Consider the following 17605-nt stretch of genomic DNA (forward strand, 5'->3'; position numbering starts at 1 on the left):
GATTCAGATCTGAATTCTGAAAAGGAATAAGCGGATGTATAAGCCCAGCCTTCCGAGTTCATGCGAATTATGATTGTTGTATAGTGTATAGCTTCAAACCAAAAAAAAAAATGTATAGTGTATAGTCTACCTATCTCATAATAAGCGCGCCAATCCATAATCCAATCCCTATTTTGACATGAACATTTATAGATATTTCTATTTTGCACACTGTAAAGATATACAAAGATAAAATAAAAGGGAAATAGGGAAGAAAATAATTGTCTGCAAGAAACTAACTGCTTATATACCGATAGTTAATGATAATGGAAAGGATCGTGGTGGTGTTTTTCATTCTACTAATTTTATGAAGTACAAAGAAAAGTAAAAGTTAGTCTTTACTGTTCGTCTTTACTGTTAGTGTGTTATTTTAAATTTAAGCCATGTCTGATGATTTAGAGCCAAATCCAAAACGCGTTAGACTACTTCGTGGCATGGACTGGTTGAAAAACCAAAATAGTGAAACAAAAAAATCACAGCAAAACAAAAACGATATACAGTTTATAATACAAACGAATGCCGATAGAAAGAAATTTTTGTTGAACGCTGCGGAGGATGAAGCTAGCGTTCCAGCAGGGGTAAACGAGTCTTCTGTTGAGCCCAAAGCAGTGGTAAGAATTTCAAAAATGGAATACATTTTATTGTGGTTTATATTACAATTATTAAGGCTTGGTGCCATGGCTCAGCATCACCTTCTTTTATAGCATACATCATATTATGAGCAAGTCACTTGATGTTGAGATGATGCACTTCACAACTTGTAAACACCCCACACTACTAGAAAAATCATGGATAAGTTGTTAGTTTTACAAAAGAATTAGGTTAAAAAACTAGCAGAGACTAAACTTGTAATACTTCAGAAGGATTGCTTGAAATGTACAAAATACATTTTGTTAGTTAAACCTCAAAATCAATTCCATATAAATTTGTTTCAACTTTTTATAGCCTTTAAACCGTTTGAGGCTGGACAAACTGCATATGGAGTGTGAATGGCACACATGTAGAAAGAAGTCAAGTGATTATGAAGAATTTCAGAAGCACATACAAACCCATATCTCAGATGTGAAGCCTGTTGTCGATAAAAATGAAAGTGGTGAGTGTTTTGTATGATGCAGATTCAAAAATGTAATACCAGCCTGTATCACATACTGTCCCACTGCTGGGCAATGGCTTGTCTACTACTAAAAGGGTTTAGGTCTTACTCCACTTTAATATACTTATAGAGAACTTCTCAGGTATACACATTTAGTGACAATGCTTCCTTTACCATTAAAGCAAGTGCCCTTTGAAATTTTAGATGATTCTTAGGTATGTGAATAAAAAATGTTTATGGGACAAAATATTCAGAGCCTTAAACTCATTTTCATAGTTTCTAAAAGATATCTTACATACTTAGAGCTTGACAGACAAGAAAAGCCTGTGGTTTTCATTTTCAGTTTCCTTGCATGATATTCCTTTATTAGAATACAAGCCCCAGTATACTCTTCAACTAGTTTAGCAATAATCTTAATTCAGGACTTGTCTGTTCATATGCCAAATTTAATCTGATCATAACATTTCAAGCAAACAACAAAACATTTCTCCAAACATTTTTATTCATAAGTAGGTGGTAGAATTAACCTCATAAAAACAATTTATTTTCAGTGGAATATGCCTGTCTGTGGGACGTCTGTGGTCACATAACACCCGATTTCAATGAAATGGTGCGACATATTAACTTTCATGCGTACCATGCGAAGTTACTAGCAATAGGCTTCAACGGTCGAGCCACTCTAAAGCTTGTGCGGTGTAGAAAAGATTCAAGCAAAAGAAATCAGTTGCCGAAATTTATTGGTGAACATGTCTGCATGTGGACTGGTTGTCAACTGAAATATAGTTCTATTCAGGTATGTGCACTAATACTATATGATTACTGACTACAATAACATTTGACATGCTTGCTATAGTAAATTATGTCACATACAGGTTGTTTCAAAATGGTGGGTTTAATGTTTTGTTTGCATTAAAAGAAAGTTATGTCATAAATAAAAATAAACTTAAATTTTAACATAACACATTTAAACAGTGATAATATTATTTTTAATGTAAAATTTTTAAATTTATAGCCTGCTTCTATAACATAATATAAAGACTTTATAAATTCATCATCTCTGCAGTATTGTACCTATACTACTCAGAAATAAATTTTATATGTCTTATCTTCCAGGCGTTCTTTGACCATATCAAACAGCATATTGCACATTCTGAGAACCTGCAGTGTTCATGGGCAGGTTGTGGGGCTATATTTAACAGGCGGACCTTCCTCACCATACATATGAGAATTCATACCCGAGAGCGCCTTATCGCGTGCTACCATTGCGGTGTCCACTTCACATGTAACAGGAAGCTTTGTGATCATCTCAGGAGACAGGTTAGTATGGAAGACAGTATATCTTGTGTTGTGTTGGCATTTTACACCACACATATAAATTTAATTGTACCAAGTCAGTTCTTGTTTGATCGTCAACCGCTCATCAAGTGTATCTTCATTACTACTGTCATATTATGTATACCTGTTTAGTACATAATATGTTACCAGAAATATTTTATTTACATTTATGAAGTGTAAACCGTACATTTTATATGGATACCATATTTGTATAGTTGATTTATTGGCAGCAGTTGACAACAGTTTTGATGATTGACACCACCCTTAATTCTTGGTTGGACTCTTGGCTTGTGCCCGATGAGACTGAATATGTGGGGAAAAGGGGTGGTCTGGTATCATGTGTTGTAATGATCTGTATATATCCGTAGAACGTGAATCCGAACTCTGCGTTCGCGTGCTCGCTGTGCGGCACGCTGTGCGCGACGGAGTACCTGCTGAACGAGCACGCGCGCCAGCACGTGTCGGCGTACGTGTGCGCGCTGTGCGACATGTCGGCGCCCACGCCGGCCGCGCTCGCGCACCACGTGCGCTACCGGCACCTGCCGCCCGCCGCCGCGCGCCTGCACGCCTGCCAGCTCTGCGCGTACCGGTACATACTCGGACAGCGGCAACGGCCACAAGGTGGCAAAATTAACTAAATGCAGGCCATACGTATAACATTAAACCTAGAAACCCTGCTTTAGATGCGCTTACTCTTAATTTAATACATTTATTTTGATGTTTAAGCCTTATTACAAAACAATCACCGACCGCTGCTTTATAATATACTTTCAAAACAACAGACTACAGTCATTTACAAATGTCTGTGTTGTGGGCTGAAAAGTATATCAGTGAACTATAAGATTTGGTCATTTTAGTCGTTTTAGAAGATGCCATATTATACATTTATATCCGCCCCGATAACGACAACCATACACAAGGTGTTAAAACCCGCCATAATGGCCTTAAGTGTGTGGCATTCCGAGAGCAGTCTTTGTATATCCAGTCCCAACAGACCGGCATAATTGTATCAACTGTCTAACGGTAATCGTCTCTCATCAATTGACATTATATTTAACTCCAGTCCACTTACTATCAGGTACAGTGAAGTCACTTTCCGCGTCCGTAAAATAAAACATAATTAAATGCCGTGTTTGACACATCCAACATATTCATTTAAAAAGCCAAAATGGAACCTAACGAATATTTTTCAACAGGGCGGTGACACAATCCGATCTTCGCAAACATCTACGCCATACTCACAATAAAGAAAAAGCTGTAAAGAAAGCTGAGGGAAGTGACCCAGATGATTTTAGCGATGATTCAGATGCAGAAAGCAAACTGAGGAAGAAGAAGTCGACTAAGAAATACGCGTGTCACTTGTGTCCAGAAAAACATATGAAAATCTTCTCCAGAGGTTACAGATTGACTACACATTTAGTGAAAGAGCATGGGGCTCAGTGGCCGCATGGGCATAGCAGGTTTAGGTATGGACCTAATCTATACTTATTATATAAAGCTGTAGAGTTTGTTTGTTTGAAATTTGCGGAAATCTCAGGAACTACCGGTTTGAATTGAAAAATTATTTTAGTGTTGGATAGCCCATTTATCGAGGATAGCTTAAGGCTATGAAACATCACGCTATCACGAATAGGAGCGGAGCATTAATGAAAGGTTTTGAAAAAAACGGAGAAAATGTATGCTTGTTGAGAGTTTACGTTGCGTACGTTGCGTAAACGGTTAAAGTAACGCAACAAACATGTATGACGGATTATTCTTCTTAAAAAAATCAAAAAAAATATATTATGAAACAAAATCCCCTACCGCATCTGTCTGCCTGTCTAAAGAAAAGACGAAAATTCAAAAACTATCCAAAGGATTTTGTTGAAAGTTGGTATGGAGATAGTTTGAGACCCTGGGAAGGACATAGGCTACTTTCCACCCCCGAAAATATATAGCGGGACTTTTATCTCTAAAAACTTTCAAGCATCCTGAGCAGCAAACAAAAACTAGTTTTAAATATAAGCAGTGTCTCGCGGCTCTGCTCGACCAAAGTATACCTAAAACATAAAATTATGCCCATAATTAATTACTACCTATTATGTATTATCCAATAGTAACCGCATTTTGTGTATTAGAAAAGTAGTCAAATAGAGACCAGTAAAGTATACCTTTTTTAGTATTAATGTCATTGTAACCATTACTACTTTCAGGTATCAAATAAGCGAAGATGGCATGTACAGACTGACAACAACAAGATACGAAGTTCTCGAAGTTTTCAAGAAGATTGTGGATCGAGATAGCGGTCCAAACGAATTGCTGACAAACAAATTTGAGTTTAAATTACAACAAACTGCAGAACCAACAGAAACAACACCTAGGCAGTTTGAAATAGCATTTAAAAATGAAACAGAAATGGAAAAGTTTGAAAAAACAATAAAAAATGATGAGAAAAAAGACGATAAAACTAAAGTGGAGATTGTCATGTGCGATGTGGATGAGGAAGGGAATATTATTAGATCTGAAGTTATGAATTAACATTTCAAAGCTGTTTATTAGCTACAAATACAAGTTACTATGTTGATATGAACCGAAGTGATTGTATACTTTCAAGTGGATTGTTAAAATACTTTCAATAATATAGGATTACATTGTAACTGAATAGTAGGTACCTAAGGTAGATGATTTTAATATCAGCAGTATAGTAATTTGTATATTAAATCAACTGTTTTATTCGAGAAACCTTACGGTGACAAAACTACGGGCATGAGATAGTGTTTATAATAAAATAAATCAAATCTTATATTTTCAAAAACAAAATATTTTTTTGAACTATATAAAATATTATATTAGGAATTTTTGAAATCTAAATAATTTTAATCATGATGTATATAGAAATATTTTATAATTTCTTGAAACTCTCCACGAGTCTCTCAGCCTCTCTAAAACCGGCTTCTACGGCGCCATGGACGTTCGGATGGTAATGATGTGACGTGGCTTCTCCTCCGAAACATACAACGGGAAACCCATTGTCATGGAACAGCGGTTCACTCAAGATGGCCGCCCCGCCGCCATTTTCTTCTGTCGTAACACTGCGGTATGCGTACGCGCCTCGTGTTAGCGGATTTGAACCCCATTTTGACCTGTGATATTAATGTTTGTATCAAAGGATTGCATCTAACATGGATTGATTAAAATTCGATGTTATAGGGAATTCTTTGTCAGCCAGCAGCCTGGTTGTCAAAATGTTAAGATAAACTCTACTTTTTATATAAAATGCGTAGCTAACTTCACGTTGGAATGGAATGATAGGGGTAGTGATTGAACAAAAGATAGGGGTAGTCTGATCCGTAAATCGAACCCAGGTCGTCACTCATTTCATAGCCTATACTGATAAAGGATACGCGTACGATAAAACGAGAATACCTTAAAACCGACTTAACCGGCGTCACATCAAATCTCTTCTTCAAAACTCTTTCCAACAGTACATTTACTCCAGTCTTGACTTCATCATTGCTTAGTTTCTCCATAAAAGCCGCGGCTTTACCATACATCCACGCCCGGAGTAAATTCGGCTGGTATTCAACCGTTTCGAGGCAAAATATTTCGGCGATCCATCTGTCTTGGTCCGAGAACTGGGCTTTATCTTCTTCGCGCCACAGAAGTTGATATTTACAAGCCTTCGACCACCAGGGCTTGGTGAATTCTATGTAGATTTTATCCAATATACACATTTGCATGTTGTTTATGCAGTTTAATTTCTCTTTTGGTAATGGTGGATTGAAAAGGTTTGCGTGTCTGAAATAGAATAGAATTTGGTTAAATTAGCAGTTATTTTTCTACACAGTTATTTGTGACAGGTCGTATACTAGAGTCTGTTTGGGTAGGAATGACCGTAGTGTCTATTTTTGCCGTTAAGCAGCAGTGTGCATACTCTTTTGTGTTCCGGTTGAATGATATTATAGCGTAATTGCTGGACGGTATGAGACTTAACATATCATTTGTCAGGATGGCGAGTGCGGTGTTGTGCTGCAGTACTTTGTAATTCAAAAGTTCTGTATGGTGTTGCTAATGTTTATGGGCTGTCGTATCGATTACTTATCATGAGCGAGTGGATTTCTCGCCTAGTCATAATATTATTACTACTCTGGATATTTATCAGCAGTTTTCATTAAATACCTTTCCTTCAACACTCCAACAGACACTGTAATTATGACACTCTTCGCCGCATACAGACTGCCATCTTTGCACTTGACTTGCACGAGTGGGTTGGTGGTATCCCCGGGCTGACTTGTCCTCCATCGTACGTTTGTAACCTCTTTGTTCCTTAGGATTTGTACTGGTATCTCTTTGCTGGGATCCGGGTATTGATTCTGAAAAAAATATGGTTAATTTACCACTGGTCGAAGGCTAACCTCCTTCAAAATACTGAGAGGAACTGAAGTGTTAGAATTCGGCTTTTCGCACATCAAGCTGGTAAATGCGAGTTAGTAAAACAAATTTTAATGAAGTATAACACCTATAGAAAGCAAGTTTTTACTAATCTCTTGATCTAGGCTTTAAACTAACTTTCAATTCGAATCCTATTTCAAATAACACGTCTCGTGACAATCGCCGCGTTATTTGCGTGTATTCAAAAATATTAAGAAAGTACGAAGACATAAATTTGGTCCTCCGACCCTGATTTGTGATTTTTAAATAAATTTAAGAATGAAAAGAAGGATACGTCAGCTCACCTTATAGTAAGCCCCGAGACGACACATAAACAATTGTACAACGAGGAACCACCACTATGTATTTGGTGTTAATGTACTCTTTGAAAATGACGTATAAAAGTCACATCTGGGTCTCTAGTTTTCCATACTTCAATAAATCATTGTTGATACTATGCCGACAATAGTTTGTTTGACAAAACTTTCTATTACGTGTATTTATATAAAATACTACATAAAGAGTAGGAAAATTTGTTTGTAAATTTTTGGGTTGTAGTAAATTATCTGAAATTACTAATCCTCTTCTGAAAATTCTTTGATTATTAGGAACCCGCATTATTTCTGCGTGATATAACTTGATTTTGCCGATGAAAATATTTTTTGTCATAAATCTGTCATCAATCAGAAAAAAACAAATTTTATTCAGGATGGAAATTTCGGGACGGTAATGTTCGGTGAATGTACATTATGTTAATGTTAAATATGTATAATAAGTTAACATAATTTCGAAACTGAACAAAACTATTTTGATACTGTGTTAGTTTTGCAAAAATAAATTTGCAATGTGGTGCGGTAAAGAATACAGGCTCATCATTAGCATCAACGAGGCGCTAGTTATGGGGTGGATGCCTCCAAAATGTCTTCAAGGAATGGATTTAATTAAAACGGGCAGAATCGAGGCTTAAAGTTGGTAAAATATAGAGTAAATAAACCAGATGTCATTTGTCAGAACAAATATGTCGATTTGACAGACAAAGTTCTGAATAAACATTACACAACAGTGTGTTTACCTGTTGTCATTGAAAATACGTTTATCGGTTTGTGTAGGCAAGATATCATTTATGAGGACGAATGACATGACGATTATGGCAGCGTTTTTTTTCACGCCGCGTTTTTCGTCGCTAATGCTCATTTAATGTAGTGTGCATATCTGAAGTTTTAGTTAATTGTCCAGTTATTGTGCTTGGTGTATTCTTACTAAAATTATTTAATATGCATGTAATTTTAATACAATCTGCTTTCTTAAAAATAATATTAATAAAAGCCGTCGACTATCTATGTTCTTGTTTTAGGGATTTAAGTAATTTGCATTAGCAGATAAGATTATCTAGATATAAATTCAATAAGTAAATTATGAAATTAACATTAGCTCGTTCAAATTTTATGCAAGCTCCATTGAAACGAAACCTCGTGGCAAATTTCATCAAATATTCAATGGTTTGTCACCGGTTGACCAACGAACATCCAAACATCCATAGCTTTGACGCACCTTCATATGTATATTATTAATAGGATTCCTCTTTAGCCTGAGTTATCAATTTTTACGCTAACAGTAGCAGTTACTATTACTTTGCTACTTAAAATAATTAACAATGTCGAGCGTTTTAAAAACTGTCTTTATTGGCGTCATACGAAAACTTTTGTTTATGTAATAAAATGACTAAAATATTTTAATAGAAAGATAAAGGATGTTATAAAAGGGTAATTTGAGCTACTGCCATACAGTGTTTCGTTTGGAAGAAAGATGGTCAGTGAATTTAATAAGTGTTACAATCTCACTGAGATTTTTACGGAAGATGAAGTCGATGTTATAATAAGAAAAGCGTTAGGTAATGGACAATGGAGGCTAGTGAGGAGTGACTTCAAGCAGATGTCTGATGGGCTTACGGGTTTTCTGGGGGATCATATTAAGGGTGCTCTGCATATCGAAGCTGATGGAAGAATATTCACATTGTTCATCTTTATAAAACGAATGCCAAGGAATAACAAACCTAAAGCTGATTTTATTACGGAGCATAATTATTATAAGAGGGAACGATTGGTGTTTTCATTATTTGGAAATTTGGAGGATTTTGGTACGTTGTTTTGAACTATATGTTTCTGTATATTTTTATATTCTTTTCGTTATTAGTTCTTTAAATTATTTCCATAGTAGAAATACAAATTTGTTAATACTTAACGATAAAAAATGTGGTCACACGTCAGGCATTCGCTAAGTAACTAAAGTAGATTTGCACGATTGTTTCCAGATTCCAACCCGTGGATTCCTAAGGGATACATTTACACCGATGAGTTGTTGGTATTGCCTGACCTCAGCGCCGAAGGATATGCCTCGCGACATCATCTAGACACCTTAGATTTGTCACATGTCTTGATAACTGCTACTTCCTTAGCCCGCTTCCATGCTGCATATGCGAACTATGAGTCTAAAAAGTGTGTGAATAATGTTCCATACAATATACTGAATGATTATGGCGATATCATGGAAGAACCCACATTCAAAGAATCTCCATGGTTGCGAGCAGCTGCTAAGCTCACAGCGAATTTCTTAGCGACGTTTTCTACTAAATACAGAAGTGTTGACTTGGAGAGTGTGTTAAACGTGTTGTATGTAGAAGCTTGTGATAGTCTCAGAGACTACGAAGACACCGTAAACGTCCTTCTTCATAAAGATTTATGGATGAACAACATAATGTTTAAGTATGAAAATGGTGTTCCAGTAAATGCAATATTAGTCGATTTTCAGTGTCTAAGATATGCCCCTCCAGCCTTTGACTTGATGGTTTTCCTGTATTTGACTACTTCAAGGAGTTTCCGAGAGAAACACGAAGGAGAAGTCTTGCGTCATTATTATAATACCTTTTGTAGCTTATTAGACGATAAAACAACAGAAAGAATTAGAAATTTGGGATATGATAAAGAAGAGTTCTTGGATTGGTGTAATAGAAGCAGAATGTTTGGAATGTTGGAAACTATTACAATCTTCCCGTTCGTGCTGATGGATCCAAAGACTGCTGAGAAGACTTTCGATGATCCTGACACTTATGCTAAATATTTGCACGAAGATAGATCGGAACCGGTGATAGCTTATGCCAACAAGTGTTCAGTTTACAAAGAACGGCAGGTGGAAGTCTGCGAAGAGTTCGTTGAAAGATATGTGTTAAATGATATACGTCAAATGCTTGTCGAAGATTAATATATTAGAAGAAGCAGATTTTAAGCTGCGAGTACTTTATGTCGTAACATTTTACATTCGTTAGAAGATTTAATGGGTGACAGAAGGTTATTAAAGATCAAGGTGGTGATAGGGTGGTGATCAAGGAATAACTGTAGATCGAAGAATAAATCAGCTCGACGAAGTGATAATATTATTATAGTACCTACTACATTAGTTGTTTATATTGGCCCAGTCATAGGAAGGAATGGATATTATACCCTTTAGAAGGATGATACCGCTTCATTTAGTGAATATTATAATTTTACAGTTAATGTTGCTTTACAGTTCCCTATAGGGATCCCCAGAGGGGGTGATATCGGGCAGGCAGCCGATCCTAAAAACCATGGTAAAAGTTAAGCCAAATCCTTTCAGCAACATACTAGTTAAAGTATGTTACGTTAGTCCTATATTGGATCAAGATATAGGTGAGAGGCAGGAAGTTTTCTCTAAAAGGGCAAAAAGAAAGCAGAAAATTGGACACTGAATGGCTTAACGAGTTGTGGAAAGAGAAAAGTGCAAACAAATTATTTGGAATGTATTGTCTTTGAAGACGCAAATTTAGATTTCGAGTAACAGTAGCACTGAGTAGTTACTCGGACTTTTGTCGATTTTTAAGTTAATTATATTGCAATGCTTAAATAGAATTATTTATGATAAATTTTGAATTCAGATTAGTTTTATATCATACTGATCCATTTTCTATAATATTTCTCAATTTTGTTTTGTTATATTGTATCGTTATTAAATGTTTTTGTTGATTATATTTGATTTCCTCGTTCCTGAAACACCCCCTATAGAACTTGACTCCTAACAATCCGCATTCCTCAACTATGAATGAATGAATCCATGTCGATTACGTCAACTGTTGTCAGTGGTTATTGATGAGTCTTTACATGGCTGATGTATCCAATTACAGCTTTAAATGTTCTTAAATAGATGATTTATACGAAGACACCATCGACATAATTGTAAGTGATCTGGGTCATCAAAAAACAACATACCACAGGCATTGTAGAAGTTCATGCTCACTCACCATATGATATACCATGCCACTTACATCTTCTATCATCCTTTACAAAAACAATACATACCAGCAAGACGCTTAGGAGGGCTTTGAATCCCTTGTCCTTCCAATTCAGCATGAATTCCCCCTCGCAAATGTGGCTTTCTTCCAGACTTCTCAACGATTTGCCGGTCTTCGGGTCGTCTTCGCCTCCCAAATGGTTTAGTTTCTCATATATAGCCGTAAGCCAGTTTGTTATATGGGGTTCCTTTTGGAGGATCTCGTGGTTGTTGATTCTAAAAATAAAGTGTACTTTTATATGATTATGTGAAATGATATTTGCAGTTTATGTCTTTTAATGACTGCGCTTGTGTTATTTCATAATAAATCGAAACATTTATAAAATAAAGATAATAAATAATACGATCAGATATGAACAATTTTGACTGACTGAGGCGTTACGGCCGATGAGTTGTCTGTTACAGCAGCAGATAACCGGAGGTTTAAATCCCACGTCGAGACAAACATTTGGGTAATGCGTATATTTTTACAATTTTGCATATTTTTAGGACCGACAATCAATCGTAATTCTTCTCAAAAAGCTTTAGATATGGATATTATATAACATGACATAACATTTTATATACTCACGCGCCCTGCACGCATTCCGAAATGGATTTTGTATTTTTATCAGCCTCGTAGACTTCGTTCTCCAAAACGGATATTATTTCTTCACAGACGTCTCTCGGCACCAATTCTCCATTAGATATCATAAAATAGTTCTCATAGTCATCAGGTTTTCCAAGCAACCCCAGAGGTTCGGCTAATTCAAATACTATATTGTTTTTTTCGCCATGACACCTGAAATTAAGTTGAAGTTGAGTGACATACTGTTTTAAACGGATTTGATTTTCATACTCTGGCATGGTATTGAAGATATAAAATTGTTTATTTTTACTGTGATGCGGCAAAGTGGGTATTCTGTATTTCATGACATCCTTGTCAGTGACAGTGTGCGCCAAATATTGACAGAGAAAAATCGGTAAGTATTTTTCGAACAGCGCATATGTTCAGTTATTCCGAAAAACAACTAGTTTTTTAGATTTCTGTCGAGTCTTAATGTACTATTGTATCATTGAGGACCTAACAAAACCTTATAAAATTAACATACGTGACTTATGGAAGATCATAGCAAAATGTTTGCAAATAGCGTTTAAACAACTGCAAATTATATTATGTACCGAATATATCATCTAAAACTTATATATTATGACAGCAATAAGATATCTACTATGGACAGGCAATGGGTTAAATCTTACAACAACTGTTTTGAAAAAAAGAGAGACAGATTACGTACCCAATGGTTTTACAGAGTCTCGAATTTTATTATCAGCAACAACATTTTGTTGTACACAAGCAGTGATTGCTCCAGACCCATATCTCCTGTGTCTAAAATTTCTTTACATTTTCCCAAAGAAACGCAGAAACAATTGCTCTGTTCTTTACCTCCTAAGCTACCTCTTTCTGTTTTCTTTAAGTCCTATACTTAGAGACTCAGACGAATTTAAACTCCCAAAACATCATTTCTAGTAAGTATACCTTGGAGTCTAAACACTAACCAGGCAGCTCCTAAGTCTACAGTGCCGTTGCAATATTCGACGGTGAGTATCCTCCCTCCGATTCTGGTGGCCGCCTCCAAGCCCAGGACCTGGAGACCAGCGTCATGCAGCTTTCTTATCGCTGCCAATCCTGACGCACCGCAACCGATCACTATTACGTCCATAATTCGCCTGGAAGTTGAGATATTTTGGAGATGAATTTGTAACTTTTTTAACCGACTTCAAAAAAAGGAGGAGGTTCTTAATTCTACTGTATGTTTTTTTTTGCATCAGCTGACAAAAAAGCAAGTTTGTCCACATGTTAAATGATGTAATGCGCTCATATATTTCATAATAGTAAAGTAGTAAATAAAAAAAATTACTCGTACTCTCCATGACCATGAAAGCTGCAAGTCTTTAAAACGTTGGGAGAAAATAATTTAATTTAGCCGCGATAAAATCCGTAAATAGTTTTATTTCAATGTCTAACATTCGCAATAATAAATAAAAAATTTAATTCTTTCTTAAAATTTTGTGATAGCAAATATGTGCGCTAAGTTTTCAGACCGGCGGTTTTTTATCTCGGGTTACATTGAATTCCCACTGGACAGCAGTAGGAAGACACATAATCAAAGACTATGGATCTTCCTACTGCTATCCAGTGCGATGGCCAATTGTTGTCATATATAAAAATCGTTTCATTACCCGTCATTTCCTTGATAAAAAAGTGTTGATAATTAAGAAACACCGGTCCCACTACCCTAGGATGTATTGGTATTATTTTAAATAAGAAACATAGAAAAATAATCTTTTAAAGTGAACTGTATTTTATTACCATATTTTTTTTTATACGGGGAGACCCCACGGCACCTGATGGTAAGTTGAGTGTGGTCAGATAGAATGTCGACTGACAAGAGATGATTACCCCTCGACAGTTTACACAATTATGCCGGCTTGTTGGAACCGGATATACACAGTCTGATCCCGGAACGCGACACACTTATGTAGGCTACTATGGCGGGTTTAAATACCTTGTGTATGGTAGTCGCTATCTGGGCGGATATAAAATATGTCCTACCGCTAGCAAACTTATAGTTTTAAAGAAAATATACTAATATACTTACGCCAGTTTATAAAATTTTTGCACAACAAAACCCAGCCGATACTCAAGAATATTATCCACTGACTATATTTATAATTCTACTATCTATATCTCTGTACACTAGTGATGTAGAAAATATTGTTATCTCTTGTTATTCACGGATATTCGCAAGTTTATCGACAAATATTCTTGTTCTTAAAAAATAACACGTTTTTATGATATCTACAACTATTAATCTATGAGCAATCGGTCCGTTTCATTTCAGTTTACTTTTGATTTAACCATTTATTAAGCATAATTGGACCTTGTTGTATATTTTAGGCGCCATTTTTAAGAAGCGTATTTCGTTTCTTCATAATAATTCGCACTTGCGAATAATAGAGTTGTGTATTCGCAATCGCAAATTTGTGAAACTAAACAACACTAATGCATACATAATGAATACAACAGTCGATGCTATCTGTTTATAATTGTTTTTTATCTATTTAAAAGCAATGATATTAAGAACTTTAGATTCGGCTTTACCGCCTACAACTTTTTGTTCGTTTAAATATGTCACGTTTGAGACACATGTCAATGTAGCGATGTGTATGTGTGCGTACGAAATAATTTATTTGTTTGATTTGATAGGATATGTCGTATCTATTCTTATAGATTATCAGTCTATGAAAGTATAATATTACTTGAAGTAAATGAAGTGATAGTAATCTCACTATAAGCATGCATGTTATGTGCATGCATAATTGAAGTGATGTTTTGTTATCAATGTAATCTATAAGGATAATGTAGGAAACTAAGATTGTCACAGAGGACTACAATACGACACGAAAAATCGTATTAAAACATCGGTTGCATTATTTTATTAAAAAAATGTGTCGTGGGGCTGTTCTTATGTATCTATGCTATTAATGTTCTGACGCATATAGCAGCGAGAATATTTAACCGCAGAAAATTAAAAATCGGATCCAAAAATTAAATCGAATTAAAGTCAACTGTATAAATTAGAAAAAACATACATTTCTAAATATCTGTTATCAAATTTCACTGTGACCTTATTACGCTATCGTAATATTAAAAGTAGCCGAGTGCAGCCACGTGCAAACATCAACAAAAATTACACACTGATAAGTATTATCGTGTTACGCAATTGTAAACATAATTATCTCGATCCACGATGCTCTCATAAGTAGTGATTCGTAGGTATTACTAATAGCTTAACGTTCTCAGCTGAGTAATATAGAAAAACTTCGTATTTTGTTAGATTTTGTTAGATGCAAGCGTTTAGTTATGGCTCCTGCCTTTTTTGAGATAAAAAGATAATGTAGCACGTGGTCTAGATGCTGACTGCCTCGGTGGCGTAGTTATACTGTGCGGTACGACAGCGCTCTGAGATCCTGGGTTCGAATCCCAGGTCGGGCAAAGTGATATTTGAGTTTTTCTGCTTAGTATTAGCCCAGAGTCATCACTAAAATATTTTTTACTAACTTTACTTTATTTTAGAAAGAATATGCATATTCTGTTTGAAGTTAATATGTGTAGGAGCGAAGTTTTAAAATTGCTTAGCTACTTTTTTGGTTGACTGTACTCATTTTTCTACCTTCATCTATATTTTTTTAAAGAGAACATTCTAACGGGTTTATCTTTCGGGTTCTTAAGACTGGATCTTACAATTGGCATTCAGGAAAACAAAATATCAATACTCATGAGTCATTGTGGAGTAAAAAGGATGAATTGTTGCCAAACCGCATAAGTGTCCAGTAGCGGATAGCGTCTCTAGTGGACCAGCCGCGCAGCATTCTTAGACCCACCCTCGTTGTCACACGCAACGGGCTCCCAGGCTCGGTTGGCCATGCTTTACCTATTCAGTGATAATAAAAATCGTTTTTTTAGTACTGCTTCATTGTAGATATTTAATTTGTAACTTGATAGGGTCAGCATGGTCTATGTGGCACTGTCACAAAAAAACTAAAATAAATCGAAAGCTTCTTGCGTTTCGTATGGTAGAGTTGACCATAGGGGTGATTGGTGTGAAGACTCTGTCCTATTTTGTTACCTTAAAACTAGTGGATTATGGATGTTATCTAATACCTTTGCATGACGAGACGAGATTGCCTTTCGTCTGATGGTAAGCGATACAACCCATAAACAATAGAAACACCATCCAGCGCCTTGAATTACAAATTATTGTTTGGCATTTCACTGCGCTCGCCATTCTAAGACATGGATGTTGTCTTATTATGTCCAGTAGTTACACTGGTTACAATATTTTACAAACCGGAACGCAACAGTGACTACACACTATTGCTTGGCTGCAGAAAAAGACATTGCAGTGGTACCTACCCAAGCGGACTCTCGCATACGAGCGACCTACTACCAGTAAAATAAATTATTTATCCCAAAACGTCAGTAACTTACAGCCACCGCACGATCCTTGCAAGTTTTTACCGCGATCCTCGGACAACGATCTTCCACTGACGTTCGCTTATGTAAGAGATTACCAACGCCTTATATGTAAACTGAATGAATGCAAAAACATTTTCATATCCTTAATTGCCTAATAACCACGTTTTTATCATATTTCAAGACTCTTATGGTGTGCTCTTCTATTTGTTTCTGACCGGATTTACCCATGTGAATATTTTTTTTTATGTTTGGAACAGACTATCTAAATCTGAATGGTTAGGTTGGGGGTAATTATGCATCGTATGTCATTTTGTCGAGGTTACCGTCTCAAAACGGGCTAGTAAGCGTCAATGGGGACTGGAAGTGCGATGCGGTGTGGAATTGTATCGGGATATGAGTTTTTGGAACTTAAGTAATTTTTAATTTTTTTTTTATATTCAAAAAGAAAATATTTGTAATAATACCGTAGAAAAATAATACCAAATAGTCGCTTAACATCGGATTTCGGACAAAAGGACGGTGGTAACTTATATTGTGTTAGTAGTATAAAACGCGTGGCTCTAATAAATGAGACAGGTTGGCATAATTCTGTCGACAGTCTCATAGTTCACGCAAACGTTGTTAATTAGTGGATATTATATTTATTTATTTTAATGGCACAGTTACAGAACACAATTCAATAGCGCATGCATACACATCCGTAGAGAATCACAAATAAGTGTTAATTTGCGTTTTTACTGCAACTATGCATATTGCACAGAATTAGTTAGGAGATAAGTTTATAAGTGGAGAAAACTGCACAAGAAAATTTAGACTACACTGAACAGATTTATGTTCATCGTACTCACTTTCACGAGCTGGTTAAAAAAACGTCAATTTAATAGCACGGGTGTATTACAAAATACAGTGTAAATTCCTGTGATGATATTCTTTATTAGCCAGAAGCTGAATGAGGGTTCCCGTTGTTGGCATAATAGGTATCATTTATTTTTCTAATTTTATGTTTTTCTTCTCTTTTTGTTATTATGTGCACGTTATACTGTTTGTGTGCAATAATAAAAAATCTTTCTTTCTTTCCATCAAATATCAAGAGACTTTCAGTTTCACAATACCCGGTCGTCAACGGGTCACATACCTGCGCATTCCACATTGTCCTACGAGAATCTAACCCACGACCTTTGTTGTAGCCACTCAGCCACGAATGTTCAAGAAAGTCGTGAATTCCGCATACTTACGATAGTGGCAGATTTTAACTTCGTTTATAATTTCTTTTATTTAAAGAACATTAAATAATCTGTCCATATGTTTTTTTAAATTTTACGCCTCTTTGGAAAGGGACAAAA

General features: G+C 35.9%; 3 protein-coding genes across 3 annotated transcripts; 2 read left to right on the forward strand and 1 right to left on the reverse strand.

Moving 5' to 3' along the window:
- The first annotated feature begins 107 nt into the window (after positions 1–107).
- LOC115440868 (histone H4 transcription factor) lies at positions 108–5167 on the forward strand. Its single transcript, XM_030165360.2, has 7 exons — positions 108–650; positions 985–1132; positions 1684–1925; positions 2246–2449; positions 2836–3056; positions 3664–3933; positions 4660–5167. Exons 1-7 carry the CDS (start codon positions 423–425, stop codon positions 4982–4984), a joined length of 1638 nt encoding a protein of 545 aa, XP_030021220.2. The 5' UTR covers positions 108–422; the 3' UTR covers positions 4985–5167.
- On the reverse strand, positions 5159–14012 carry LOC115440869 (spermine oxidase). Its single transcript, XM_030165361.2, has 7 exons — positions 13882–14012; positions 12779–12949; positions 11811–12020; positions 11248–11455; positions 6626–6819; positions 5873–6244; positions 5159–5589 (listed from the first exon to the last, which is right to left on the reverse strand). Exons 2-7 carry the CDS (start codon positions 12940–12942, stop codon positions 5349–5351), a joined length of 1389 nt encoding a protein of 462 aa, XP_030021221.2. The 5' UTR covers positions 12943–12949; positions 13882–14012; the 3' UTR covers positions 5159–5348.
- LOC115440870 lies at positions 8656–10919 on the forward strand. The gene is made up of 2 exons (XM_030165364.2): positions 8656–9014; positions 9189–10919. Exons 1-2 carry the CDS (start codon positions 8684–8686, stop codon positions 10133–10135), a joined length of 1278 nt encoding a protein of 425 aa, XP_030021224.2. The 5' UTR covers positions 8656–8683; the 3' UTR covers positions 10136–10919.
- Positions 14013–17605: the final 3593 nt, after the last annotated feature.

This window comes from Manduca sexta, chromosome 8, assembly GCF_014839805.1.
Source record: "Manduca sexta isolate Smith_Timp_Sample1 chromosome 8, JHU_Msex_v1.0, whole genome shotgun sequence".
NCBI lineage: Eukaryota > Metazoa > Arthropoda > Insecta > Lepidoptera > Sphingidae > Manduca > Manduca sexta.

What these genes read in the sequence shown, in the direction of transcription:
- LOC115440869 (XM_030165361.2), bottom strand. Translation starts at nt 12,942, where the DNA reads ATGGACGTAATAGTGATCGGTTGCGGTGCGTCAGGATTGGCAGCGATA. An exon ending in TCGGAATGCGTGCAGGGCGC is followed by an intron (nt 11,456 to 11,810) that starts GTGAGTATATAA and finishes CTTTATTTTTAG; the next exon opens with AATCAACAACCACGAGATCC. An exon ending in GTTGGAGTGTTGAAGGAAAG is followed by an intron (nt 6,245 to 6,625) that starts GTATTTAATGAA and finishes ATTCTATTTCAG; the next exon opens with ACACGCAAACCTTTTCAATC.
- LOC115440870 (XM_030165364.2), top strand. Translation starts at nt 8,684, where the DNA reads ATGGTCAGTGAATTTAATAAGTGTTACAATCTCACTGAGATTTTTACG. An exon ending in TGGAAATTTGGAGGATTTTG is followed by an intron (nt 9,015 to 9,188) that starts GTACGTTGTTTT and finishes GATTGTTTCCAG; the next exon opens with ATTCCAACCCGTGGATTCCT.
- LOC115440868 (XM_030165360.2), top strand. Translation starts at nt 423, where the DNA reads ATGTCTGATGATTTAGAGCCAAATCCAAAACGCGTTAGACTACTTCGT. An exon ending in GTGATCATCTCAGGAGACAG is followed by an intron (nt 2,450 to 2,835) that starts GTTAGTATGGAA and finishes ATATATCCGTAG; the next exon opens with AACGTGAATCCGAACTCTGC. An exon ending in TGCCAGCTCTGCGCGTACCG is followed by an intron (nt 3,057 to 3,663) that starts GTACATACTCGG and finishes ATTTTTCAACAG; the next exon opens with GGCGGTGACACAATCCGATC.